The sequence below is a fragment of the Littorina saxatilis genome, linkage group LG11 (assembly GCF_037325665.1).
Source record: "Littorina saxatilis isolate snail1 linkage group LG11, US_GU_Lsax_2.0, whole genome shotgun sequence".
NCBI lineage: Eukaryota > Metazoa > Mollusca > Gastropoda > Littorinimorpha > Littorinidae > Littorina > Littorina saxatilis.
In genome coordinates, this window is record NC_090255.1 from 23,161,225 (window position 1) to 23,188,724 (window position 27,500).

General features: G+C 40.5%; 1 protein-coding gene and 2 long non-coding RNA genes across 5 annotated transcripts in view; 2 read left to right on the plus strand and 1 right to left on the minus strand.

The window, feature by feature from the left end:
• The window catches only part of LOC138980048 (hemolin-like), a 35,427-nt gene that overhangs the window by 4,765 nt on the left and 3,162 nt on the right, over positions 1-27,500 (plus strand). Inside the window, exons 4-12 of one of the 3 annotated variants that reach the window (XM_070352843.1) lie at positions 11,679-11,873; positions 17,919-18,053; positions 19,139-19,232; positions 21,189-21,206; positions 21,423-21,604; positions 22,183-22,326; positions 24,056-24,205; positions 26,648-26,822; positions 27,356-27,500. The exon at positions 27,356-27,500 is cut by the window's right edge and continues 28 nt beyond it. In XM_070352843.1, the coding sequence (XP_070208944.1) occupies positions 11,679-11,873; positions 17,919-18,053; positions 19,139-19,232; positions 21,189-21,206; positions 21,423-21,604; positions 22,183-22,326; positions 24,056-24,205; positions 26,648-26,822; positions 27,356-27,500 (1,238 nt within the window). Of the gene's footprint in view, positions 1-11,678; positions 11,874-17,918; positions 18,054-19,138; positions 19,233-20,824; positions 20,843-21,188; positions 21,207-21,404; positions 21,605-22,182; positions 22,327-24,055; positions 24,206-26,647; positions 26,823-27,355 lie in introns of all 3 variants that reach the window. The other 2 variants (XM_070352841.1, XM_070352842.1) reach the window with 2 other exon arrangements.
• On the plus strand, positions 1,796-7,052 carry LOC138980044 (uncharacterized). Its single transcript, XR_011460221.1, has 3 exons — positions 1,796-2,284; positions 3,170-3,246; positions 6,923-7,052. It is a non-coding gene; the product is annotated as an uncharacterized lncRNA (long non-coding RNA).
• Positions 6,096-9,917, minus strand: LOC138980043 (uncharacterized). Its single transcript, XR_011460220.1, has 3 exons — positions 9,812-9,917; positions 8,758-8,954; positions 6,096-7,001 (listed from the first exon to the last, which is right to left on the minus strand). It is a non-coding gene; the product is annotated as an uncharacterized lncRNA (long non-coding RNA).

A 27,500-nucleotide genomic window follows, 5' to 3' on the forward strand; every position in this document is an offset into this window, starting at 1 on the left:
CCAACTCTTCATTTTCTTCAGTCCACATAGGCTCAAGGATCCAATTCTAACTGATAGATTAACACAAGAAAGACAATCTAAGAACTAATGTTTCTTCATTGTAAGTGCAGAATGTTTGCTCATAAATGCAAATTTCTTATGAATCAATTTCAGCTTTATAGAAATAACATGAACAAGTCATTGAACAGAATTTCAAAAGACAGTGGTGCCTCTTCCTCCTTCTCTCCTTCCCTGTGAACCTCATTGAGCAGGCTATCAATAAGTGTCTTTGAGGGAACCAACTCTTCATTTTCTTTAGTCCGAAGAGGCTCACGGATTCCATTGTTCAGTATCCTTCCATGACCATCAGTGGGGTTGGGAATCTGTGGGAGTGATAGGTGAGCGCGCTTCCAGGTGGCTGTCTGGTAGTTGGCCCTTCTTGCATGTTATTTGAGGCTTTTGTGGCAATGTGATTTCTCCTAGCCGGCCAGCATAATGCAAGAGAATGAAGAACACGTCGCTCTCTGGGCTCTTTATTTGATGGTCTTTTGATCAACAAATAAGGGTATGACAGTGCCGCCTCAACTTTTACAAAAAGCCGGATATTGTTTTGAGTGGAAACCAGTGCTGCCCTCCCCCCCCCCCCCCCCCCCCCCTGCTGAGTCAAGCTGCTTCTCACAGACACTTATTGATAGCCTGCTCACTGATGTTTACGAGAAAGGAGAGAAGGAGAAGGAGGCAACACTGTTCCTAAATGGACTGGACGATTCACTTGAATCTGAATCTGACTGTGAATCGGACGAACTTGTCCTGTGAACTTGACTTTTTTGCTCCAAAACAGTCTAAGATTTGTGTGTGTGTGTGGGGGGGGGGGGGGGGGGTTGAAAGAAAAGTTGACAGAGATCTTTGCAATGACTTTTTCATGTTATTTTTATAAAGCTGAAATTGATTCATAAAACATTTGCAATTATGAACAAACATTCTGCACTTACATGAAGAAACATTAGTTCTTAGATTGTTTTTCTTATGTTAATCTACCTTGAATATAGAAACTATGAAGCAAGAGCACTATATTTAAGCGACAGTTAGAATAGATGGCTATATCTGAACATTTTGTTTTATGTTTTACATTTCAGTCTTGAGAAGATTATAATAATGTTGTATTTCTGCTAAAAGATGGACAAAGGAACTGTTTTGGTCGTCATTGTGATTACTTTTGTTATTTGATTGGAAAACAGTGAGAAGTTATGATGAATATTTGATGAAAAATGTTTTTTGAGATTTTCCTAAAATTTCACGTTAAGGGGTAGGGGAGAAATATCTCATCTGGTGTCGCAATAAATCCTCTCAGGAATTCCAAATGGTGCTTGAAATTATCCAAAAGCATTGTAGTTTCTAAAAAATGAAACAGAAAACCCAAATTTGTTGAAACCTTTTACTCATCAAAGTTGACAAGCTTTGCGTACTGTGAAAATGACGGTTCGCGCCTATCAAGCATCACTACAGCCAACCTATCAAACATTGAACACTGTAATAGGTATTTTGTACAAGATTAATGATCAACTTAACTGTTTTGATTTCAAAACAGTGGTTCTCTGTTCATTCATTGCAGCTGTGCATTGTTGTGATTGCACAGATAAATGTAGCGTTCGATGGGGTACCCTTAAACAAAGGGGCATAAGTAGTAGTGGGAATGAGTTTTTTCGTGGCGAACTTGTTAAAACATGTTCAGTAGAACCCCATGAATAGCTCTAGCCTAATGAAGCTGGATCCTGAGGGGGGTGCACGGTAGGCCTAGCTGGCTTGGAGCCTAATGTTAAACATATAGTGTCCACGCCGCCATTTTGGAGTTTTTTTTGTCGAATTCGGCCGATTTGAAGAATTTGGGGAATCTAGTGTACCTTAATTAAGACGCACCTGGCCCGGTTTGCTCAATAAAGCACCACAAGTATGCTAAATAATTGATTAAACATGATTAAATTGGCGACTGCTCTCCACCATTTGAAGATTAAAATTGGCCGTCATAGACTGGTTTTCGTCGCGAGCGTGCCGTTTTCATGACGACCCACAACAATGGCGGATGGGATGTAAGAAATCGACTCAAGGTGGTTCTGAAAGCAGCAGACTGACTGGGAACGACACAGAATCACGAGAAAGTCATGCTCGATGCACAAAATGCAAAGTTATCAACACGCGGCAAGCAGTGGGAAAGTTGGATTGAACTGCATGAGTGTTACCATCGTGTGGCGGTGTGCGCTGACTACCCACGACGCAGAGCTCTCTCCTGCTGCCGGCCCGGGGATTTGTAAGTAAAGCAACTGTTGTGTAGACTTTGGACAGACCTAGACAAATGTTGCTGCCGTTTTGTCTGTGTGTCTGCTGGTGTGTTGAGCGAATGAAGCATCCATCAAGCGAGTGCACGAACGTGTAGTGTGCAGGGTCGATTGAGTCCAGTTTTGGTTTGAACACGGCCGACACGCCACGGTGTGTGTCACTGTCGTGTGTGTGTGTGTGTGTGTGTGTGTCTGTGCACTGCACAGGAGCTTGTATCAAAGTGCCGGTCGATCATTATTTACTCCTTCATCCCTACAGTCTTCTTACAACTACATACTACGCATTCGCTAGCCTAGTAAGGGCGTACCTGCAGGACTAAATAATGATCAACTGGCGGTTGGCTACAAGCTCCTGTGGTGCACTGTATAGGACTGGAGACTGAGACTGACACTGTGACAGACAGAGTAGGTAATCCCCCTAAAAATTGTTTTGAGATGGAAAAAGTAAGGTCAGTCAGCACAGTCTTTGGGTGTAGTGCAACAGAAAATGTTATTTATAACTGACATTTTATATTGTCAGCGGTATGAGTTTTTCTGTGCCTAAAGTTTTTAATGTTGTGATTTTGCAGGAAAAACTATGATTGAAGCTTATTGTAAGGCTTTGTGAAAGGGTAACTTTTTAACGAAGAACACATTCTTCCTCGGACAGCGTTCATTGAAGCAAACACTAAATGCGGCAGAATCTCATTCATCCTTTCTTTTTTAACTGCCATTTTTAAGTGTCGCTGTGCATGTTGAAAGCTTCATGTTCAGAACTGATGTTGCTGTAGAACTGTATGTAATTGGCCAGCCTTTGGTTTACACTTAGTGGTTTATATGTTGCTATAATTACTAAAACTATTTTTTTTAATTTTCAGGGGAAAAGCACCCGGACATCAAACATTCTTGCAATGTGTGGCAATAATGGTTTAAAATATTTCGGACAAAGCTCAAGGTGAGTTTAAATGTTCATAATTCTGATGTAAGTCAAGCTTATCTTTTATCTTGAGTAAGTATCTCTGTCATGTCTCTCTCAGGCTGCGCAACCGACAGAAAAGTTACCAAGAACCGATTCCTTGAGTGTGCCCAATTGTTCCCCATTTCTGGTTCACTTGAGCTGCAGGCAATTTTGTTGAGTGATTAAAAGTTATGGATTCTTTAAAAAGGTGTACGTTTGAGGATAAGACACTGTCAAAGTTTTGAAACAGTATTTTTCTTCTTCATGGTTATAAAAAAACCTGCAGCACCTGTGTTCAATTTCTGAAGATGCATTATTACTACAGTGGCACCCCCCTTTTACGACCTCAAACAATCTGAGAAAATCGAGTCTAAAAAAAGAACGAGTCTTAAAATGGGGGTAATTTTACAGAGGTTATGAACAGAAAATGTGAGAAAACAAGGTCTTAACAAGTCGCGTAAGGCGAAAATACAATATTTAGTCAAGTAGCTGTCGAACTCACAGAATGAAACTGAACGCAATGCCATTTTTCAGCAAGACCGTATACTCGTAGCATCGTCAGTCCACCGCTCATGGCAAAGGCAGTGAAATTGACAAGAAGAGCGGGGTAGTAGTTGCGCTAAGAAGGATAGCACGCTTTTCTGTACCTCTCTTTGTTTTAACTTTCTGAGCGTGTTTTTAATCCAAACATATCATATCTATATGTTTTTGGAATCAGGAACCGACAAGGAATAAGATGAAAGTGTTTTTAAATTGATTTGGACAATTTAATTTTGATAATAATTTTTATATATTTAATTTTCAGAGCTTGTTTTTAATCCGAATATAACATATTTATATGTTTTTGGAATCAGCAAATGATGGAGAATACGATAAACGTAAATTTGGATCGTTTTATAAATTTTTATTTTTTTTTTACAATTTTCAGATTTTTAATGACCAAAGTCATTAATTAATTTTTAAGCCACCAAGCTGAAATCCAATACCGAACCCCGGGCTTCGTCGAAGATTACTTGACCAAAATTTCAACCAATTTGGTTGAAAAATGAGGGCGTGACAGTGCCGCCTCAACTTTCACGAAAAGCCGGATATGACGTCATCAAAGACATTTATCAAAACAAGAAGGGAAAAGCCCATACGACTCACATGCTTGACCTCGACCTTTAGGGTAACTAAACCTAGCAATGACATCATACACTAAGAACTGCTTTACACATTTTTCCTACCAAAATACATGTGACCTTGACCCAAGGTCAAGGTCATCCAAGGTCATGCAACACAAAGCTGTTAATTCAAGACATAGGAAGTACAATGGTGCTTATTGGCTCTTTCTACCATGAGATATGGTCACTTTTAGTGGTTCACTACCTTATTTTGGTCACATTTCATAAGGGTCAAAGTGACCTTGACCTTGATCATATGTGACCAAATGTGTCTCATGATGAAAGCATAACATGTGCCCCACATAATTTTTAAGTTTGAAACGGTTATCTTCCATAGTTCAGGGTCAAGGTCACTTCAAAATATGTATACAATCCAACTTTGAAGAGCTCCTGTGACCTTGACCTTGAAGCAAGGTAAACCAAACTGGTATCAAAAGATGGGGCTTACTTTGCCCTATATATCATATGTAGGTGAGGTATTCAATCTCAAAAACTTCAGAGAAAATGGGAAAAATGTGAAAAATAGCCGTTTTTTAGGCAACATTTATGGCCCCTGCGACCTTGACCTTGAAGCAAGGTCAAGATGCTATGTATGTTTTTTGGGGCCTTGTCATCATACACCATCTTGCCAAATTTGGTACTGATAGACTGAATAGTGTCCAAGAAATATCCAACGTTAAAGTTTTCCGGACGTCCGGACGTCCGGACGGACGGACGGACGGACGACTCGGGTGAGTACATAGACTCACTTTTGCTTCGCATGTGAGTCAAAAATGAAAAAAACGTTCGGGGATTTCATACCCAGGAACTCTCATGTCAAATTTCATAAAGATCGGTCCAGTAGTTTAGTCTGAATCGCTCTACACACACACACGCACACACGCACATACACCACGACCCTCGTTTCGATTCCCCCTCGATGTTAAAATATTTAGTCAAAACTTGACTAAATATAAAAAGAAGGGAGTTTTAAATTGGGGGGTCATAGAAGGGAGGTTCCACTGCATTAATCATGCCATGGAAATCATGATCAGTTTACAGATAAATACAATGACAATTAAAAGCAATTTGCAGCCCAGTGTCTTATTATTTGATCATATTCTTTCTATTTTTATCATTGCATCTTTGCTACAGAAATTTATGGTTACATCTTGACCAAAAGTCAATTATTATCAATAAAGCAAACAACATGCGCACACAAAAACATACTCAATTGTCAAGAACAGTGTCTATTTTATTCCATGTAGATCTCAAATCCACAGGCACACATCCTCTGCACAGTTCAAAGGTGCTACACATGAAACTATTCTTGGAATTCGAGCACTTTTCAACACATGTATATATATAATATGTTTTGCACAAGTTTTACTAGACCTGTGAATTCAACGCATTAATCAATACACTTTCAGGACTCTTCCCCAGACTTTAATGCTCATGTCAGCTGTTTCCATGCACAAATAGTCACCCTGTATGTATCTTTCGCTTGATATGCAAGTGTCTAAACAGAAAGAAAAAACACTAAAAACCAAACACAAAAATTCATTCAGTGAGAGTGAATGTACACACATCCTAAAAAACTCGAAATGAAGTCATTCTGTCAGTCATTGATACTGATCCAAGACATTGATGTGACGAAGAAAGGGGTAAGTTTATTTTAGAAAGCTAAAATCTTTCAGAGGGAAATGGTGTTATCAAACACTGGTCGTTTCACATGCTCCCTGTAAATCACTGAAAGCAGACCTCTTCAACTTCAGAAGACCCTCCCTCGTCTTCTTTTTGAGGGGCTATCCAGAGATACTCCAGTGCCGAGAGTATGAAATAAATAAATATATAGCTGTCTGTCAGCGTTCTCTAGAATGAAAATGTCTCTACAAGGTGCAGAACTGTGCACATAATTAAAAAAAAAACCACACACACAACATATGTTCAAACACTGATCCAAATGTTGGGGGTGGGCGTTTACTAGGTACTAACGGCGCTTACAAGGTAGATTACAGTGCATTAAAAAAGCAGAAAACAACATACATTATTTGTATTTTTGACCAAATTATGACATTTTACACAGATTGAGACAGTGAGTGTTCCTCAAGGTGAACAAGGACTGTCAAGGTGTGTGTAAAATGTCATATTTTGGTCAAAAATACTAATAACATTTCTGTATCGATTGGTTCTGGTTAGAATTCCTTTTAATTGTTTTTTTAGTGTACAAACATGCACTATTTTGTAGTCTCAGCTGGCCGTCTAATATGGAATGTGACAGAGCATGTGTAAACCAACCCACACAGAAACGCACTTTGTTTAACACCACAATGTACTCCAATGCAGGCAGCAAGGAAGAAAGTCAGTGTACTGGCCAGTTGGATCTATAATGTCATTCCTATGACCCATACACAGCAACTGCACATGGCAACTCTTACACCTTCACCCGAATAGCCAATATCTTTCCTCAATATAACTCTGAATGATGCGTATCGTTTGGCTTTATTGATCTTTCCCTCTTCTTCTTCCAGGACCAGGGCATCTTCAATCTCTTCTTTGTGTGTGGGCCAGTAGGAGCCTGCTGTCATCAAGCACCAGTGCCTTGAAGTCCTGGAGCATAAACAGAAAATCACCTATCAGTGAAGACACTTTAATTCAAACTTCGAAAAGGGTTGAAAAAATTAACCAAATGCAAGAAAAAGTGTGAAAATAAAGAGTTACAGAAGAGTGTTTGTAATCTATTCATGTACGTAATGGATTGCAAGTGTGAGTAAAAGGTGGTGGTGGGTGGGAGAGGGGGGAGGTTTTCCAACATTCTGACACACTGAGAAGTGTGAAAATGTGACATGTTCTAGTGCTCCTGACGAGCAAAAGTGTCACACATCTTTAGCTACTTGGAATGAATGCCCAGTTTACCATTGCATTGTACAGTGAAACCCTAACTTTGCCCCCCCCCCCCCCCCCCCTTTAAAAAAACACATTTGTCTTAAAAGACACTACTTTCTCAGATTCCTGTTTATAACCTCTATTCTAAGACATTCTGCTTTTCTTTGATTGAGTTTGCTGTATATATATATATATTAAAAGGGCTCCACTGTATCTCTAAATTTTTTCTCTACAAGAGGTATTGTAGCAGCATCTGTCAAGTGCTCAACCGCAAAAAGGTCAATTTGATATAATTATTCAATACTGATGTTTCAAGCTAAGCAGAACTGCTGTTTGACATGTGGTTGAAAAATGTGCTTCAGGGATTGTCTTGTTTAAAAAAAAAAATTGAACAGGAAGGCAGACATCTATTTGAACTGCAAAGCAGACACAATTCAAAAACCTACACATCATTATTATGACTTCCTACATAACAGCATGATCATGGAATCTGTTAGCCAATGTGTCAGATCATAACGATCATTATGGAGGCAGAAATGATCCCCTCAATCTGTAAAATATCCTTCTTTACAAACAGCATACAGGTGTAGCTAAAACAGAATTGATATTACAGTGGAACCCCCTTTTACAATCTCCCAAAATATGATAAAATCAGGTATTAAAAAGCAGGAAGTCTTAAAATGAAGGTGAATTTGCATAGGTTATGACCAGAAAATCTGAAAAGCAAGGTCTAAATATAGGGGAGATCTTGAATTGTAAAGGGTTTTAAAAGGGGGGGTTCACGGTACAGCACCCCAATTGTGAGGACTGTTCATTTATTTCCCTTTATGAGACACTAAAAGGTTGTGGGTACTGAAATTTAACTGCACAAAATATCTTGACAAAATCAGGATGCTGAAGCTGAATTTTCATTCTTTTTCAATATTTTTTTAAACCAGGAAATACACACATTCCCTAGAATGAAAAAAAAAGCACCGGTAATGTAATTTGTGACTGACACCTAAAAACCTCACCGTTAGTCATTATTTAGTATACCCTGTAACAAAGTCTTCGAACTCACAAATCTTGCAGAATAAAAAGGTACTTACTCGAATGATTGAGTTTGGAGGAGGCGTGGGGGTTGAGGGGGGGAAGCGGTGAGAGAAAATACTTATAACTATAGTCCTGATTCACCTTCAAATTGTTTTTTGGGCCACCCAGACCACTAATTTACACCCCCACTTACACACAATTTTACTTATTTTACATTCCTAAAACACACACACATCCACACATAACAAATACACAACACGCACTGACTTTCTTGACATTGTTCAGTTGGATGAATGTAATTTCTTCATTTTCTGTGATAGCACTCTATTGCCAGTATTGGAATTCACAAAATTACCCTTGGCTCTAACATCATAAGTCTTTTTCTTTTAACTCCTGCACACAGAGAAAGTATCTATTAATATTATAAGTATAACTAGTCCTCACTTACCTTCAAATTGTTATTCGGATCAGCCTTCCCCTTGCCCAGCAAACCAATTTCAGTTTGAGAAGACTTGGACCAGTCCTTGCCTCTGCATTAGCTCACACCTCTGCTAATTCCTCTCCCTATCCTGCCTCGATGTGCACTTCTTGAAGTTGAACGAGCAGCCTGGCCGCTTGTTGTTTTGAATGTAAAACTTCCATAGCCTGAAAATAAAGACAAATGCTTGAAAAGAATACACTATATATTAATCAATCTCCCTTACAGTTAATGAGTTATTTGTAGCAAACTTCAATCATAATCAGGAAAAGCTCACTTGAGTTTTGACAGCTGGCACACAACGTTCACGCACACAACAGTACATAGTTTGTACTCCTTTTTTCACGTGTATACAAAAATACAATTTATATATATGTGATTATATCACAAGCATAATACACACACACACACACACACACAAACACACACATAATCACACTCATGCACACAGTGACACACAGGCACAGTCACATTCATGCACACAGTGACACACACACACAGTGATACAAGTCTCGCTCATACACACACACACACACACACACACACACACAACAAATGCACAAGACACTGATATCCTCGACATTGTTAAGAGGGATAAGTATAATTTCTTCTCTTTTGGGTTACTATTATGGGAAAAGACATAATTTTCAGAGCTCTCTATTTGTCTGAAACATGAATGCGCTTTGCTTCGAACTCTCGCACGTTTACTGTTCCCTGACCCTGAGTTCGATCAGTGACATGAATGGAATTTGAAACACATGCATAAGCTTATAAGTAAAAGCGCAACTTTAGAGACATATATTTGAAATGATCACCAACAGGCAACACATATGTCCAAGATAATCTCAAATCTGACTGAGTAAACAAAGTACGAGCATGATCTTCGTCAGGGCTTTTTGACTCGCATCGATCGATTCATTTGCAGTCCTGCTGAGAGCAACTTGTACACTGATACTGACTTGTCCTATTGAAAGCTTTATTTCCTGTCAGACAACGTTAACTTAAGCTGGAAAATGACACTTACCTTTTCAGACTACAATGATCGCAGGAAGACGCGCCATTGTTGACACATTTGACAAGGGAAATCACCCAACCATTACAAGAGTGCTCTTTTCTTGGAATCTGTTACGACAATTAATTAGCTATCAAAACTGTTGAATTTGCAAAGTTAAGTTATTCCTCATGGATGGTAGCATTGTTTGTAACGTAGATTCTTACGGTGATGCTTTGAAAGCGATCTGAAGGCCTTTTCCGGCGGATACTATCCCTTTAACGTAGAGAAACAGAACTCACATACACAGACTCTCAGAAAAAAACGTCGCGTGAAGCGATATAAAAACATTTAGTCATTCGGTATCAAACTAAAAGATTAACTCCACAAACCAGTCATCGCCAAGACGACGTTTAGATAGTCTCGGCTAACCTTACCCGGAGACTGAGACGGGTCACGCTGGTCTCCGCGTAGCATGCGACCGTAGTACTTTTTGAACCTATTTTCTTTCATTCCGAGCACATTTTTTAGAGAAATATAGTATATCTAAATAATTTTGAAATTAGAAGATGAGGAACTCAATGCAATCATTTTTTCATCTGCTATTAAAAATTAGATTTTTATGACAACTTTAATAAGCAGACTTATTAAATAGTTTTTACACTTCCAAGCTGAAATGCAAACCCATAGTCCAGACTCCGTCGAAGATTGCGTGACCAAACTTTCTATCAATTTGGTTGAAAAATGAGGGCGTGACAGTGCCGCCTCAACTTTCACAAAAAGCCGGATATGACGTTATCAAAGAAATCCATCGAAAACATGAGATAAAAAAACCGTCTGGGGATATTATACACAGAACTCTCATGTGGAGTTTCATGAAGATCGGTCCGGTAGTTTTCTCGGAATTACTTTACACACACACACAGACAGACACACACACACACACACACACACACACACACACACACACACACACACACACACACACACACTTAACACATGCATGCGCACAAACTCACACACACACACACACACACACACACCAGTGCCGGACTAGGGGGGAGGGGGTTACAGGGGTTGCGTCTGGAGGGGTTGCATCTGGATCATCATGAAATCCGAGGAGAAATCGCACCTCTCACCCCCTCAAGACATTTTTCTTCAACGCTTTTTTGTGATGAAAAGTATGAGTCCTTACAATCTCAATTCTTCTTCATTACCTATATAGCTTGCTGTCGAATTTATCTTTTTCGTTCAAGGAGAGGCTTCCTAGCCCTACAGAAACATCAAAACAACGTTCAGCTTCAAGGGGGCAAAGCCCCCCTTGCAACCCCGACCAAGAGGGCTTCGCCCCCTGGACCCCCACCAGGGGGCTTCGCCCCCTGGACCCCCATCTGTAACACACACCCCCCCCCCCTACTGCTTACATAGTCCGGCCCTGCACACACACACATACACACACACACACACACACACACACACACACACACACACACACACACACACACACACATCCATACCCTCGTCTCGATTCCCCGTCTATGACTTGACTTGACTTGACTAAATGTAAAAGGGTCCCTGCCTGACATAATTTTTAGAGGGTCACCCAGAACCGGTCCTGGTTGGTCAAATCGTCATATAGTGCGTTAAAATGGAAATAAGACTTTACATCTAGGAACTGTCCAGTACTACTTAGTGGTTTCAGAATCTGAAACCATTTTTGCTTTCCAAAGGCTCCAGAATGTAACAGCTTTCTGCTTCTTTTCTTGATCAGTGACGCCACAATTCAACAATGACGTCAAGAACGCCATGACCTTCACGGTACAAGAAGGAGATAGTATCGCACTGCCTTGCCACGACAGTCATCACAATGTAACAGCTTTCTGTTTCTGTTCTTGATCAGTGCCGCCAAAATTCAACAATGACGTCAAGAACGCCACGACCTTCACGGTACAAGAAGGGAGTGGTATCGCACTGCCTTGCCACGACAGACCCACCTTGATTCCACAAGGCTCCTACAACTGGTACAACAAAACCGATACCGACCAATTCCAAATACATTTCAGGATGATTGACAGAATGGACATGGATATCAATGGTGAGAGATAAGATATTACATTGAAAACATTGAATAAGATCAGATCAGATAAAGATAAAATTAAGATTGAAATTATATCAAAATCAAATAATACCATGGCAATTATACTTCTACACTTACGATAACACTGAATACATGAAAGATGATCCCATCAGCTAAAGACGGTGTAAAGATCAGATAAAAGGATAAGACAAGGTAGATATTATAACTCAAATCATGGCGATTCCACAGGTGCACTTAATATAACATTGAATACATGAAATATGAATAGATCAGATCAAACCAAATAGAATAAAAATTGAAATATGGTCAGATAAAATGATAAGATAAAATATCTTGACCTACAATTATAGTTAAAGATAACATTGAATACATGATATAAGATCAGATAGATCAGATAAAGATAGGATAAAGATTGAAATAAGATAAGATAAAGTGATAAGATAAAGTATCTTTGAACTAAAATCATGGCATCGCCACAGGTACACTTAATATAACATAGTACGTGAAATATAATCTGATAAGATTATATAAAGATAACATTTAAACAGGGTTTCATTTACTAGTGCGCCCTGGGCCATTGGCGCATTAAATCTGAAAATGACCCATCACAATTCCTTTAAGTGCGTCAAAGGGCGCATTGAGATTATACGTACCACTGCGCCACCAAATGTGCACTTTACATCGGATTACACACACACACACTCACACACACACACACACACACACACACACACACACACACACACACATACACACACACACACACACACACACACACACACACACACACACACACACACACACACACACACACACACACACACAGAGAGATGTAGAGGTTACATGCCGAGTCTCAGTGATTATTAAAAATAATGGTCGAAGTTGGCGGATCATGAAAAATGCGAGCTTCAGCGAGCTTTTTCATGACCGCGAACTGAGACCATTATTTTTAATAATCACTGAGACGAGGTGTGTAACCTCTTTATTCCTCCTTTCTTCAGTTATTCAAAGAAAACAGGAGTTTTTGTGCGAAAGTTTGATCGAATCCGAATCACTCAACCAGTCAACCTGCGTAGGCGATCGATTAATGCGCGGTTGTATAGTTCCGTGCAAATCATTCCATTCTGTTAACACTTCTTGTCAGTTTCCCTGTTTTAGACTAAAATCAAGTACACAGATATGCTGTTATTCTGCTGTGGCGGTAAAGGAAGATATTGTGTGTTCTGTTTATGATTTAGTATCGCATAGGATAATGTTCTTTCGTCAAATGGGACTAGCAGACGAACTTTTGCACCCGTGTTCCAACGTTAATTACTGTATGAAGTTCAGTTTTCTGGGGAAAATAGTGTATGAAACCGCTTTATGTTGTTTAAATTGATGAGATGTGTGCATTTGGTTGCGTGTGATCTGTTTATAAAATGAAATATTGTTGAAAACTGACCGTCGGATTGCAGTCAGTGTTGTCGAAGAAACTGCGTTAAAAGAAGGGGAACTACTCTTGTCGGCTAGAGTATGAGTTACTTGCCTTGGGAATTTGCTTGTGATGAACGGTTTGTGCACGGCAGATCTAGATTCAGAAAACAACCTAACTCATGGATTTTATATGGAGATTCATGTGTTCAGGCCTGTAGTTGTTAATTTAAATGCGGTATGTTTGTATTGTTTGCTTCAGAGATGTATATTTCGTACGTATAGAGCGTTCGGAACTTTTCAGTCGCAAAAGTAGTACCAAAACAGAACAGCTTCTCAACCCATTGCTGGCTCGTTATTTGTTTGGTTGCTGGGTCATTATCGAAAAATAACTAGCTCTACAAGTTTACAGAGGTAAAGAAGCAGAGGGGGGAATAAAACACGATATAGCGGCGAATTCTCAGATGGCACCAGATTGCACCCTTTTGCATCTTTCATTCTTTGGTCAAAACGCGTACAGGCCTCTCTGGCGCTTCTTGCCTTCGACTATGTCCCATCGGAATTTGGTTGAGGGGGAAAAATGTCCCATTGCCTTTTTCTCCCAGGCTAAACCCTGCATTAAGATTAAGATAAGATACGATAAAATGATTAGATAAGATAAAATGATGAGAAAAAGTATGTTTAAACTACAATCACGGCAATGCTACGGGTACACTTAGGATAACATTACATTCGTGAAATATGATCAGATTAAGATAATACAGTATATAAAGATTGATTGATTGATATCTGTCGCTTTTTGGGTCCAGCGGACCATGTTGGCCAAATCAGGACCCTACAAGTTTAACATTACACAAATGTATATTAAGCCAATTTAAAAAAAACAAAGTCAGGAAATGTATCACAGTAAAACTATATATCACAGTAAAAACTATTATCACAAGCGTGGTACCATGGTGCCTCTTCTCTTTTAAGCAGGTGAACGTGTGTTATATAAGTGTGACAAGTGTGTAACCTAGCCAAAACACTTTCTTATTTACACCCCCGGTATAGGGGTGTGTATAGGTTTCACTCGATGTGTTTGTTTGTTTGTGTGTTTGTTTGTGTGTTTGTTTGTGTTCGCAAGTAGATCTCAAGAATGAACGGACCGATCGTCACCAAACTTGGTGAACAGGTTCTATACATTCCTGAGACGGTCCTTACAAAAATTGGGACCAGTCAAACACACGGTTAGGGAGTTATTGGTGGATTTTGGTTTTTCGGATATTCCCGGCGTTGTTACTATTTTTAGAAGGCCACCGCAGTGTCCAGAACGTAAATTGGACCCGTAAATTATCCTCACTGTAAAAGTGCAAAGGTCGAATCAATTTATAGCCACGCGAAAAATACACTCTCATCTATCTCTATATATTTATACAATAGATATAGATATATATACTAGAATGAATACCCGCTTCGCCGGGTAGCCGGCTTCGCCGGGAAGAAGTACTTTGAGCCGTACGCCGGCTTCGCCGGGTCCGAACAATGGACCCGCCAAGCTTGGGCCCCTCCCAGATTCGTGGAATGGGAACAGCACGAAAATGATTCAGTGGCCATAATGCCATTCCTGACCATATCGAGTCCCATCCTTGTCGACGAATGTAACCGTGTTAATCACCTTTGGAGGCGAACTCCACTCAAACAGGACTGAGCAAGTTAGAGCTTATCTCTAAGCCCTTTTGAACTGTTATGGCTTCTCAAAGGAAGGCCAGTACATAAAATTACACAAAAGCCGCCAGACCACATCACAAACAGAACTGAACAATGCACAGGTGTTGCTCACATAGAGACACACACACACACACACACACACACACACACACACACACACAAACACAGAGAAGCCGTATCTATAGAGAGATAGATGACAGTGTATTTTTCGCGTGGCTATAAATTGATTCGACCTTTGCACTTTTACAGTGAGGATAATTTACGGGTCCAATTTACGTTCTGGACACTGCGGTGACCTTCTAAAAATAGCAGAAACGCCGGGAATATCCGAAGATGCCCCCTTCATTCAATAGTGCACCATACGAAGGAAGGGAGGTAAACGCTGAAAACATGGAGAAGATGAGAAGATAAGGAAGAGTTACTTATAATGGTGAAATGAACACAAAAACCAAATTCGGTTCAGCGCTGCGCGCTGAGAGCACGTGTTGAAATATCTCATCGATGATATTGTGTCCGGGGTGTAGCTGAATACGGTGTCCAAATTTGAAAAAGATCCACCGAGAACTTTGGCTTTGGTGTGTCGGTATGGGGGCCCGGGTAGCTGAGGTGGAACCAAAATAGCTGAGGTGGAACCAAAATCGGTTCAGCGCTGCGCGCTGAGAGCACGTGTTGAAATATCGACCAGGTTGTGTCCTGTACCGGGTCTACCTGAATATGCCCACCAAATTTGAAGCAGATCCATCGAGAACTTTGGCCGTGCATCGCGAAGACACAGACAGACACACAGACACACAGACAGACAGACAGACACAAGTCGTATATATATGTCGTATCCATTCTGTACAATTTGCGCATTATGTACAATGAGCAGCATATCGTGCTCATTGTATACAATGAGCAACAAGTTTTGCTCATTGTATACAATGAGCAAAACTGTTGCCCATTGTATACAATGAGCAAGACCATAAAGTTGCACATTGTATACAATGTGCACCAAATGAGCAAGATTGTTGAATGACGTTCAAGCTACACTGATATATGATCATAGTGAATGGTAAAGTGTTCAAATAACGATGTTTGTTATGTTTAAGCATTGATTTAATTCTCATTTCGCTAAAACTAAACAGTGTATTAAGAATTTAATTATTGTAAATTAAAGGGGCAGAAAACAGCTAAAAACAACTTTGTTTTAAAAAATTCTTTGATGCATAGGAACCACTTTAGTGAAACCGCACATCGATAGCGCTGTTAGTTTGGCTGGAAATAACATTTAACTTTGTAGTGGAAGTAGAATGACGTCATATTTTTTATTTTAAAACGGCCGTAACTCGCTTCAAATTTGACCAATATGCATGCGTTTTTTTTTTGTTGCTTTCGGCGTTTTGAACTGGCGTGCGAATGGAACGAAAAATCCAAAACAATTTTTTCAAAAAAATATTCAAAATCTTTTCTTTTTTTTAAATATATTTTTTGTTACATTTACCTACAGTAAAGAGTAAAGAGTAAGCAATCTCTTTTTGGCCCGAAAACATGAAACGACAGCAACCTGTTGACTGCCCCTTTGATTAAACAATAAAAACAAATACAACAATTAATGTTGTTTCAACACACGCACACACACATAACATTCGTTCATAATAACGCTCACATTGTCATGTCATGCTAAAAGTAAGAGATAGAAACAACAACGTCAGCTAATGAGAGCGTCGTTTTCACCGCCTTTCACACTTTTTCTATTTGTGAGTAAAGGGTTCAAATCAGTGTAGCTTGAACGCCATTCAACAATCTTGCTCACTCGGTGCACATTGTATACAATGTGCAACTTTATGGTCTTGCTCATTGTATACAATGGGCAACAGTTTTGCTCATTGTATACAATGAGCAAAACTTGTTGCTCATTGTATACAATGTGCAAGATATGCTGCTCATTGTACATAATGCGCAAATTGTACAGAATGGATACGACATATATATATACGGCTTCTCTGTGTGTGTGTGTTTGAGTGTGTCTGTAGAAAACACCTGTGTATTGCACAGTTCTGTTTGTGATGTGGTACCTAGGGCGTCGTCGACAAGTATGGGACTCGACATGATATGATCAGGAATGGCATTATGGCCCCTGAATCATGTTCGTGCTGTTCCCATTCCACGAGTCTGGAAGGGACCGAAGCTTGACGGGTCCATGGTTCGAAGCCGGCGTACAGTGCGCCACTCAAGCCGGGTATTCGGCTCTACTTGCTACCCGGCGAAGCGGCAGATACACCCCGGACAAAATCTGGTCGATGAGATATTTCAATACCTGCTCTCAGCGCGCAGCGCAAACCGATTTTTTTTTTCGGGATCTTTTGTTTTCTGTATGCGGTCAGTAGGTGTTACAGAAAGAGTTATATTGATTTGTCTTTTTCTCCGCCTGTCTCTTTGTCCACTCAATCAACTTATTTTAACCACACTTGTTAGCAGTGCCTTCTCAGTTGGTGGCAGTGAGAATGGTAAGGACGGGGGTGTTTTTCCTACCTCGGAGGAATTTCTTGTTTCTACTTGAAGCCATCAAAACTACACAAGATACGCCTCGAGCATTAAGGTGTCAGCCACTCATCCCCTGGTCACACATGACAAACTCGGAATTCACCATATTTTGGGGGAAAAAAGGTGGAGAATTTTATGGGTTAGAAAAGGAAAGTGAAAGGGCTTTGGGGAGGCAGAAATAGAGAAGAGACAAGAAAAAGATCTCAATAATGTTCACGGCATCGAGAGTGATGCGACCTTCTCTCAGAAGTTAGTAGAGAAGGCTCCCCCATCCACCTCCCGGGGGACGCGCCTCTACGCCAATTAGGGGGCGCGAGGATATATAAAGATTAAATTAAGATAAGATCAAATGATCAGACAAGGTATCTTTGAACTACAACCATGGCAATGCCACAGGTACGCTCTACATAACCACAGTGGAGCGGTCAGATGCAGGGGATTACTACGCATGCGCGGTGCAGTCTGACCAACTGGACAAGGTTTCAGTGGCTCCCCTACCTTACATCTCCCTCAAGGTTGAAAAAACCAAAGGTATATAAGGACAAATAAAATTATATGTTGGTTTTGGGTAACCCGACCGACCCTATTTTTTCCCGCCGACCCTAAAACTTCTTTTTCATTTCTCAAAAAAAACCCCACTTTTTGCACATTTTGCAAACCAGACCGAGACTAAAGGAAGTAACCTCTTTTAAAACCGACTAAAAAAAATAATTGAATAATGAAAAATAAAAAAAATAAAAGCCGACCTACCGACCCTATCTTTTTGGGTCACGTTACCCTAAACCAACATATATTTGTTTTTGGCCTAATTATGCATATTTTGAACAACACGGGGCTCCCTACGGACGCTCAACCCTGGAGGATCCCCGGACCCTCAACATTGATTTGTAGGGCGGGGACGTAGCTCAGTCGGTAGCGCGCTAGATTTGTATCCAGTTGGCCGCTGTCAGCGTGAGTTCGTCCCCACGCAAGCACAAGACCAAGTGCGCACGAAAAAGATCCTGTAATCCATGTCAGAGTTCGGTGGGTTATAGAAACACGAAAATACCCAGCATGCTTCCTCCGAAAACGGCGTATGGCTGCCTAAATGGCGGGATACAAAACGGTCATACACGTAAAATTCCACTCGTGCAAAAACACGAGTGTACGTGGGAGTTTCAGCCCACGAACGCAGAAGAAGAAGACGAACAAGAACAAGATTTGTAGGAAGTCAGAGAAACTTTAGAGGGTCCTTTGACGCATAACTCCCTCCCCCAGACCGCTCAAAGTAGTGCCGACATTTGACACTTTGAGCCATGTACAAAAGCATCATGGTTAAGATAACCTCCTTAAACTTGCATCTTGTCGAATTTATATTGAGGAATTCCAATTTGTTGTGAAAGGTAGTGTTGTTGCGAGATATGGCAGCTGTGTAGATGCGCACAAAAGATGCGCAAGAGAAGTGTGTGAGGCGACAACCTCATCGAAGTAAAAATATACATTTGCAAGTTTCTAACCATTTATGTAAAGGTCAGAATAGCAATACAAACACTATCGTGGTTATGAGAAACATGTTAACAACAATTCTCCCCGACTTCCTTTTGAGTGGTATCGATTCATTGTATTGCGTGTTTCAGAGACAAAAGTGATACCAACGGTCTTAGGATGGACGGGCCACGTGACTGCTGACAAAGGGGGAGAAGTCACCCTCGAATGTTTCTTCAGTGGAAAGTGAGTTATCGTTCTTTTATGGTTCTAAAATTAACATAACATGAACGCACGCGTGCCAGAGTTACTTATTTAAAAAGAAAACAAGTCGCGTAAGGCGAAAATACAATATTTAGTCAAGTAGCTGTCGAACTCACAGAATGAAACTGAACGCAATGCCATTTTTCAGCAAGACCGTATACTCGTAGCATCGTCAGTCCACCGCTCTAGGCAAAGGCAGTGAAATTGACAAGAAGAGCGGGGTAGTAGTTGCGCTAAGAAGGATAGCACGCTTTTCTGTACCTCTCTTTGTTTTAACTTTCTGAGTGTGTTTTTAATCCAAACATATCATATCTATATGTTTTTGGAATCAGGAACCGACAAGGAATAAGATGAAAGTGTTTTTAAATTGATTTGGACAATTTAATTTTGATAATAATTTTTATATATTTAATTTTCAGAGCTTGTTTTTAATCCGAATATAACATATTTATATGTTTTTGGAATCAGCAAATAATGGAGAATAAGATAAACGTAAATTTGGATCGTTTTATAAATTTTTATTTTTTTTTACAATTTTCAGATTTTTAATGACCAAAGTCATTAATTAATTTTTAAGCCACCAAGCTGAAATGCAATACCGAACCCCGGGCTTCGTCGAAGATTACTTGACCAAAATTTCAACCAATTTGGTTGAAAAATGAGGGCGTGACAGTGCCGCCTCAACTTTCACGAAAAGCCGGATATGACGTCATCAAAGACATATATCAAAAAAATGAAAAAAACGTTCGGGGATTTCATACCCAGGAACTCTCATGTCAAATTTCATAAAGATCGGTCCAGTAGTTTAGTCTGAATCGCTCTACACACACACACAGACACACAGACACACAGACACACAGACACACGCACATACACCACGACCCTCGTTTCGATTCCCCCTCGATGTTAAAATATTTAGTCAAAACTTGACTAAATATAAAAAGAAAAACATTCATGCAAAATACCGAAATGAAATATGGGATGACGTCATTAAATCATGGAAGGTTGAAATGAATAAATTAAGCGTAATGCTGCTTTGATTATAACGAAAGGAAATTTAACTTCGGCTCAATAAATTTTAGAAGGTTTTTGTATGTCTTTTTCTTTCTACTTTTTCATAGAACCAGAAGAGCACACTAAAGACGAGTACTTTAAGGTTGTTCCGGTTAACAGCGCATAAACAAATCACGTCCCAAATGGGTCTCAGCAACATCACAGGACGTGAAATCACAAAAGTCAGTCAGTCAATCGGTTGTGCCGGAAATTTACTGGAGACATTTTAACAATAAACTGAAAACAGTTGCATGTACTAAGAAAGTGTACTTGAATTTTACGGGACTAACTTTCTGACGCGTTTTTATTTGTGATCCTTCCTAAACCAACAATAACGCGAAGAGACAGTCATCTGCACCTGCCTGCCAACCATTTGAACATTAAGGTAGTGCTGGCTTTTTGTTTTTCCTGGACTAATTCTCCAAGGCATATTTCTCTGTTACTCAGTCCCAAATCAGTAATAACGTGGAGAGACGGAGACTGGACTCATTTTCCAAGGCATATATTTCTCTGTTACTCAGTCCCAAACCAGTAATAACGTGGAGAGACGGAGACTGGACTCATTCTCCAAGGCATATATTTCTCTGTTACTCAGTCCCAAACCAGTAATAACGTGGAGAGACGGAGACTGGACTTATTCTCCAAGGCATATTTCTCTGTTACTCAGCCCCAAACCAGTAATAACGTGGAGAGACGGAGACTGGACTCATTCTCCAAGGCATATATTTCTCTGTTACTCAGTCCCAAACCAGTAATAACGTGGAGAGACGGAGACTGGACTCATTCTCCAAGGCATATTTCTCTGTTACTCAGTCCTAAAACAGTAATGCTGTGGAGAGACGGACACTGGACTCATTCTCCAAGGCATATTTTTCTGTTACTCAGTCCCAAACCAGTAATAACGTGGAGAGACGGACACTGGACTCATTCTCCAAGGCATATTTCTCTGTTGCTCAGCCCTAAACCAGTAATAACGTGGAGAGACGGAGACTGGACTCATTCTCCAAGGCATATTTCTCTGTTACTCAGCCCTAAACCAGTAATAACGTGGAGAGACGGACACTGGACTCATTCTCCAAGGCATATTTTTCTGTTACTCAGTCCCAAACCAGTAATAAGGTGGAGAGACGGAGAGCAGGACACGACCATCATCAACGGTACGGGGAGGAGGATCTACATGTCACGGTCGTCCCACCAACTGACCATCAGCAGGCTGACCGACAATGACGAGGGCACCTACATCTGTGAGGCCGAGAACAGCAAGGGGAGTGCACGCGCCTCAACCTTCCTCAACGTTACTTGTGAGTTCATGCATGTTCCAAGGCAAAGGTCGAGGTGGAAATAAGCGATCAAAATGACTTCATAACTTACAAACAATGTTTTGTCGTGCTGTTGTTTGTGTGTGTGTGTGTGTGTGTGTGTGTGTGTGTGTGTGTGTGTGTGTGTGTGTGTGCGTGTGTGTGTGAGTGTGTGTGCGTGTGTGTGTTTGTGTGAAAGAGGGGAGGGGTGGGGTGGAGGGGTAGGTAGGATATGGGATACGGAGATCCTTAGTTGTTTTCGGGACGAATGTACTGATAAAAAGGCACTCTACAAAATCGTTTTTCTTTTAATTTTGCCAGTTGGACGGCTGCACTGACAAATTGGTAGACGGCAGTTAACATTTCTTATAGCCTTTGTTGTAAATTCGGTTCTATTTAGCTAGGTGAATTGTGTAGCTTCTTTACTCCATACCATCCCAACCCTAAACATTTCTGTGCAAAAAGAAGGGTCACAACACCACAATAGAAAATGTGCAATTCCTCTTTTTAATAAACAATCTTTTGTTTCATTTTAAAAACTATACTGATTCTATTGATTCCAACACATTCAATGTTTTCAGCACGGCCGTTGTTCGAGAAGGAAAGCCCACAAATCATTATTGCCCCTACCGGACGTGACGCAACATTTTCGTGCGTGGCCAAAGGAGCTTTTCGGGAACAACCGCTAGCTCCCCCTGACTGGACAATCAACGGCTATTCGATAGGTAATGAAGAGAATAAGAAAACACGAAAGGCACCTTCATTCGTGTGTTATCGTTTATGAAAACCACAACAGATCCACGCTGACTTTGACTCCGATTTTGTTTTGGTTTGTTTGTTTGACCTCAGTTGCATGCAGGTTGCTGCAACCCATGTCTTGTTTGACCTCAGTTGCATGCAGGTTGCTTCAACCCATATCTTGTTTGACCTCAGTTGCATGCAGGTTGCTTCAACCCATATCTTGTTTGACCTCAGTTGCATGCAGGTTGCTTCAACCCATATCTTGTTTGCCTTATTTGTTCTTTTTTTTTCTCCTTTTTACATTAAGTCAAGTTTTGACTAATGTTTTTAACATAGAGGGGGGAATCGAGACGAGGGTCGTGGTGTGTGTGTGTGTGTGTGTCTGTCTGTCTGTGTGTGTGTGTGTGTAGAGCGATTCAGACTACACTACCGGACCGATCTGTATGACATTTTTCATGAGAGTTCCTGAAAGTGATATCCCCGGACATTTTTCTTATTTTTTCGATAAATGTCTTTGATGACGTCATATCTGGCATTTTGTATAAGTTGAGGCGGCACTGTCACACCCTCATTTTTCAATCAAATTGATTGAAAGTTTGGCAAAGCAATCTTCGACAAAGGCCGGACTTCGGTTTTGCATTTCAGCTTGGAGGCTTAAAATTTAATTAATGACTTTGGTCATTAAAAATCTGAAAATTGTAATTAAAAAATCTTTTTTATAAAACGATCCAAAACTACGTTCATCTTATTCTTCATCACTTTCTGATTCCAAAAACATATAAATATGTTATATTCGGATTAAAAACAAGCTCTGAAAATTAAAAATATAAAAATTATGATTAAAATTAAATTTCCGAAATCGATTTAAAAACAATTCCATCTTATTCATTGTCGGTTCCTGATTCAAAAAACATATAGATATGATATTTTTGAATAAAAAACACGCTCAGAAAGTTAAAACAAAGAGAGGTACAGTAAAGCGTGCAGCACAGCGCAACCGCTACCGCGCTTAACAGGCTCGTCACTTTCACTGCCTTTTGCACTAGCGGCGGACTACGGTCATTGTGAAAAAATGCAGTGCGTTCAGTTTCATTCTGTGAGTTCCACAGCTTGACTAAATGTAGTAATTTCGCCTTACGCGACTTGTTTTTTCGTCTCTCAGGCGGGGAGCATCCTGAGATTGGATTTATTGAAACAGCTTAGTACGTGTATTACACATTGAAATGATTTCAGCGAAAATAAAATCCCATGAACAGAAAGCAGTCGGGCTCAAGGCTGTTTTAAAAAAATATATGATTTAATTGAAACAGATATATAAATATATCTGCTTCTAAGTGAATGGATGCTGTTATTATACGCGAAAGCCTGGAAAGATGCGGTGGTGCACATATGGCCATATACACGAGAAGGAAATTAATTGTGTGTGTGTGGGGGGGGGGGGTGTGGGTGTGGGTGTGTGTATGTGTGTGTGTGTGGGTGTGCGTGTGTGTGTGTGTGTGTGTGTGTGTGTGTGTGTGTGTGGGTGTGGGTGTGTGTGTGTGTGTGTGTGCCGTGAGAGACTGCTCTGGATTTTCCTTGTTTTTATAAGGACAGTACCATTTTGAGTCTGAGTCTGAAATAAAGTTACATTTGATAAAGACACAAACGCCGTAGTTCATTAAAGTTCACGGCACAGAATGTTACTGCATGAATATCTTCGTTTATCCATCGCAGGGCCAAAACAAGACGAAAAGATTTCTGTAAGCGAGGACAAGACCAAACTGACTGTTCACAACGTGACGAAAGATGACGTCATGAGTGTGCAGTGCAACGTCAGTAATTCCAGAGGATATGCGTTTGGTAACGGCTATCTGGCTGTGATAGGTAAACTGCTATAATTTCTAGCTAATTTTATTTTTTGTCACGTTGTTGATGGTTTTGTTTTACTTATCTTTCTTTTTTGATGATACTATAACTGTATATCTATCATTTCTTCACATTAACAAGGTTGTTTGATGATACTATAACTGTATATCTATCATTTCTTCAGATTAACAAGGTTGTTTCTACTGGTAATCCTGCTGCGTGTAAAACTACCCAAAACTGTTGAACAAGGTTAGTTGTTCAACTTAGCTCAATCATAGACAAAACAAAACATGCAATAGTAAACGACCTAGTACCTTGTGCGCGGTCTTGGATGTGGACCTATAAAAACAACTATAAAGAGACAATGTGCACACAAAAATTAACTTTTTCATTTTTCATTTTCCCATTTTCATTACTTTATTGTCCCATCGCTGGGAAATTCGGGTCGCTTCCTCCCAGTGGAAAGCTAGCAGCAACGGAGTCGCGCTACCCAGGTGTCTGCGTGTTTAGGTGTATTCAGCCACCTGCACTTATGGCAGAATGACCAAGGTCTTTTACGTGCCATTGTGATGACACGGGGGTGGGACATGGCTTCCGTCTCTGGGTCTGCACATAAAGTTGACCCGTGTCCGTCCCGGCCCGAATTCGATCCTGCGACCTTCCGATCACAAGTCCAGTGCTCTACCAACTGAGCTACCGGGCCCCGGTAGTTCAGTCATATTAGCTAGTAAAATAGCTTAACTAAATTTAGTAGAATTCAAGAAAACTTTGCTTGTAGAATTCAAAGAAGTAATATAAGAGTAAGAAGAAGATTAAAGCACAACAAAATACGTCGTTTGTTGACCGTTTTTGAACAAACCAGCTGCACGACTTGTCATGCTGTGACAGGGAGGCTACCGCTCCTGTCACAGCAGACTCTGCACCCGAGTTGTTGGCCTTTAAAAGTGAACATGATGAGGAAATGTAGGTCCATCATGCAGGATCCCACACACCCGGCTGGTCATCTCTTCCAGCCTCTGCTCTCGGGGCGCAGGCTCAGAACCCTCAGATGCCGTACGGCAAGACTCAGAAACAGTTTCTACCCCCAGGCTGTCCTGGCTTTTAATAACCGGTAAATGAACTCTACAGATTGTGACACGTTTTAGGATGTTCTAGGAGTATGCTTTTAGTAGCTGACATTACATACTGTGATCTATAGAGTGGGTTTTAGTATGGTGACACCACTGTGACGCGATGAAGCCAGACTATGTTTTAGCAGCTGGTTATATTATCGGAATACACATCTAGTATGTGTTAGTAGTTTTAGTCGTTCTTTAACCACTGTGATGTGTTGGAAGAGTTTACTTTTATGTGCTGTTTTGGAGGTACATTTTATCAGTATGGAACATGTTCAGTTCGGGAACAGGGGTTGGAGTTGGGGGGGGAGTGGTGGGGGGGGGGGGGTCCTAGGGGTTCCGATAGCTCTTAGAGTTTCATAGTTCTCACCATGTCTGTATAGTGTATGTATTAGTTACTGTGATACCAAATTGTCTTACCCATACATGATGCTATGCGCCAGTGATGTATGAATGCTATTTATTTTTGTTTTTATCACACAGCAAGCTGCTTTCCTCGTGTATTTTTTATGTTCATTCATGTATTGTACACTTGGCAATAAATTATCTATCTCTATCTATCTATCTATCTTATCTATCTATCTATCTTGTGGAAATCTGTTTGTGATGGGGTCTGGTGGTTTCCGATTGTCTGTATGTTCATGGAAACCTTCGGGTTTGCATAACAGTTTTTATAGGGCTAAGAAATTAGCCCTAACATTTTCAATCCTGTTTGATTGCACTTCGCTTCCCGAGGTGATCGTAGTGTTTCGGCACACGGTTACAATGCAATAAAGCTTTCTCTCTATTAAATCCCGGTGTCACGTCCGGGTCCGTCCCCCTCCCCTATTGTTGACTGTACAGGGCACATACCCGCTTATGTCTTATGTTTTTAACACACATGTCGTAACAGTACCTAAGAACACGAAGACGTCACTCGAGGCTTTTTCGAGATCGGTGTCATTTATAGTCTTACCCTCTGTCCAGAAAAAGATGTAATACCATGTGAACATTAGCGAGGATATAACTTATAACCTACAGAAACTCCCACCTTTACTCATGTTTAAGCACAAGTGGGTTTTTAAGTGTATGGCCGTTTTTACCCCGCCATTCAGGCAGCCATACGCCGCTTTCGGGGGAAGCATGCTGGGTATTTTTGTGTTTCTATAACCCACCGAACTCAGACATGGATTACAGGATCCTTTCCGTGCGCACTTGGTCTTGTGCTGGCGTGTATACACAGGTTCAAAAGTGAGGATTCCTAATTGTAAACGTTACTCGGTAAAATAGTGACAAACGCAATCACAGATCCGTCAATAAATCAATTCCATCGGCTTAACAAATCTTTCTCGCTCGATTCTATCAGATCCGCTGCAAATCGTGTCAGAGCCAAACAAGACGAAGGAGGTGGAGTTGGGCAAGACCAAATGGCTGAACCTGACGGTCAAGACCACATCTGACCCTTGCTGCCCGGCCAAGTTTGCCTGGTACCTCAACGACCAGGAACTGCCCGCACCCTCTCTTCACAAACAACCTTACAGGTAAGTTTGGAGGCTTGTGCCTAAAATTAAAACAATGAATTGAACGAATTATAGGCAAAACGACGAATACACTACATGTAGAACCTCACTTTTAATATTTCAAGTTTGCGATCAAGATACACACCAGACAAATGATAACGATTGTTGAAATATAAATGAAATATGTGCTGTGCTCACCACGAAAAAATCATCATAATTTAAAAGGACAAATATTCGCATTTGTTTTGCGTTTCTTTTTCTAAATGTTGTCCCAAAGAAGCCTCCACATGCAAAAGTTTGCCTTCTTAATTGTGCCGTCGTTGTCTTGGTGAATAGAGATTTCATTTGTTGTTTAACATTTCTTGTTTAACTCACTAGCAGTTAATTTTGTTATTAAGATAAGTGATAAAGATGAAGAGTAATTATCTTTAGTTTAGCCTCGTCAAAGATAGTAAAAAAACAAAATGACGATTCTTGACGTCTTTTAACTTAGATAACTTGCAATAGCTTTATGAAGTTGAAACACTAATCCAGAAACGTATACCTCTTTACAGCTACAAGATCGAAGACAACATGGCGACTCTCTCCATCCGGGTGGACGGACCGGAAGAGGAAGTGGAGGGCGTGATGGGAAAGTACCGGTGCAAGGTGTTTCACGAGGCCTATGCTGACTCCGGCAAGAGAAACGTGACTGTGGAT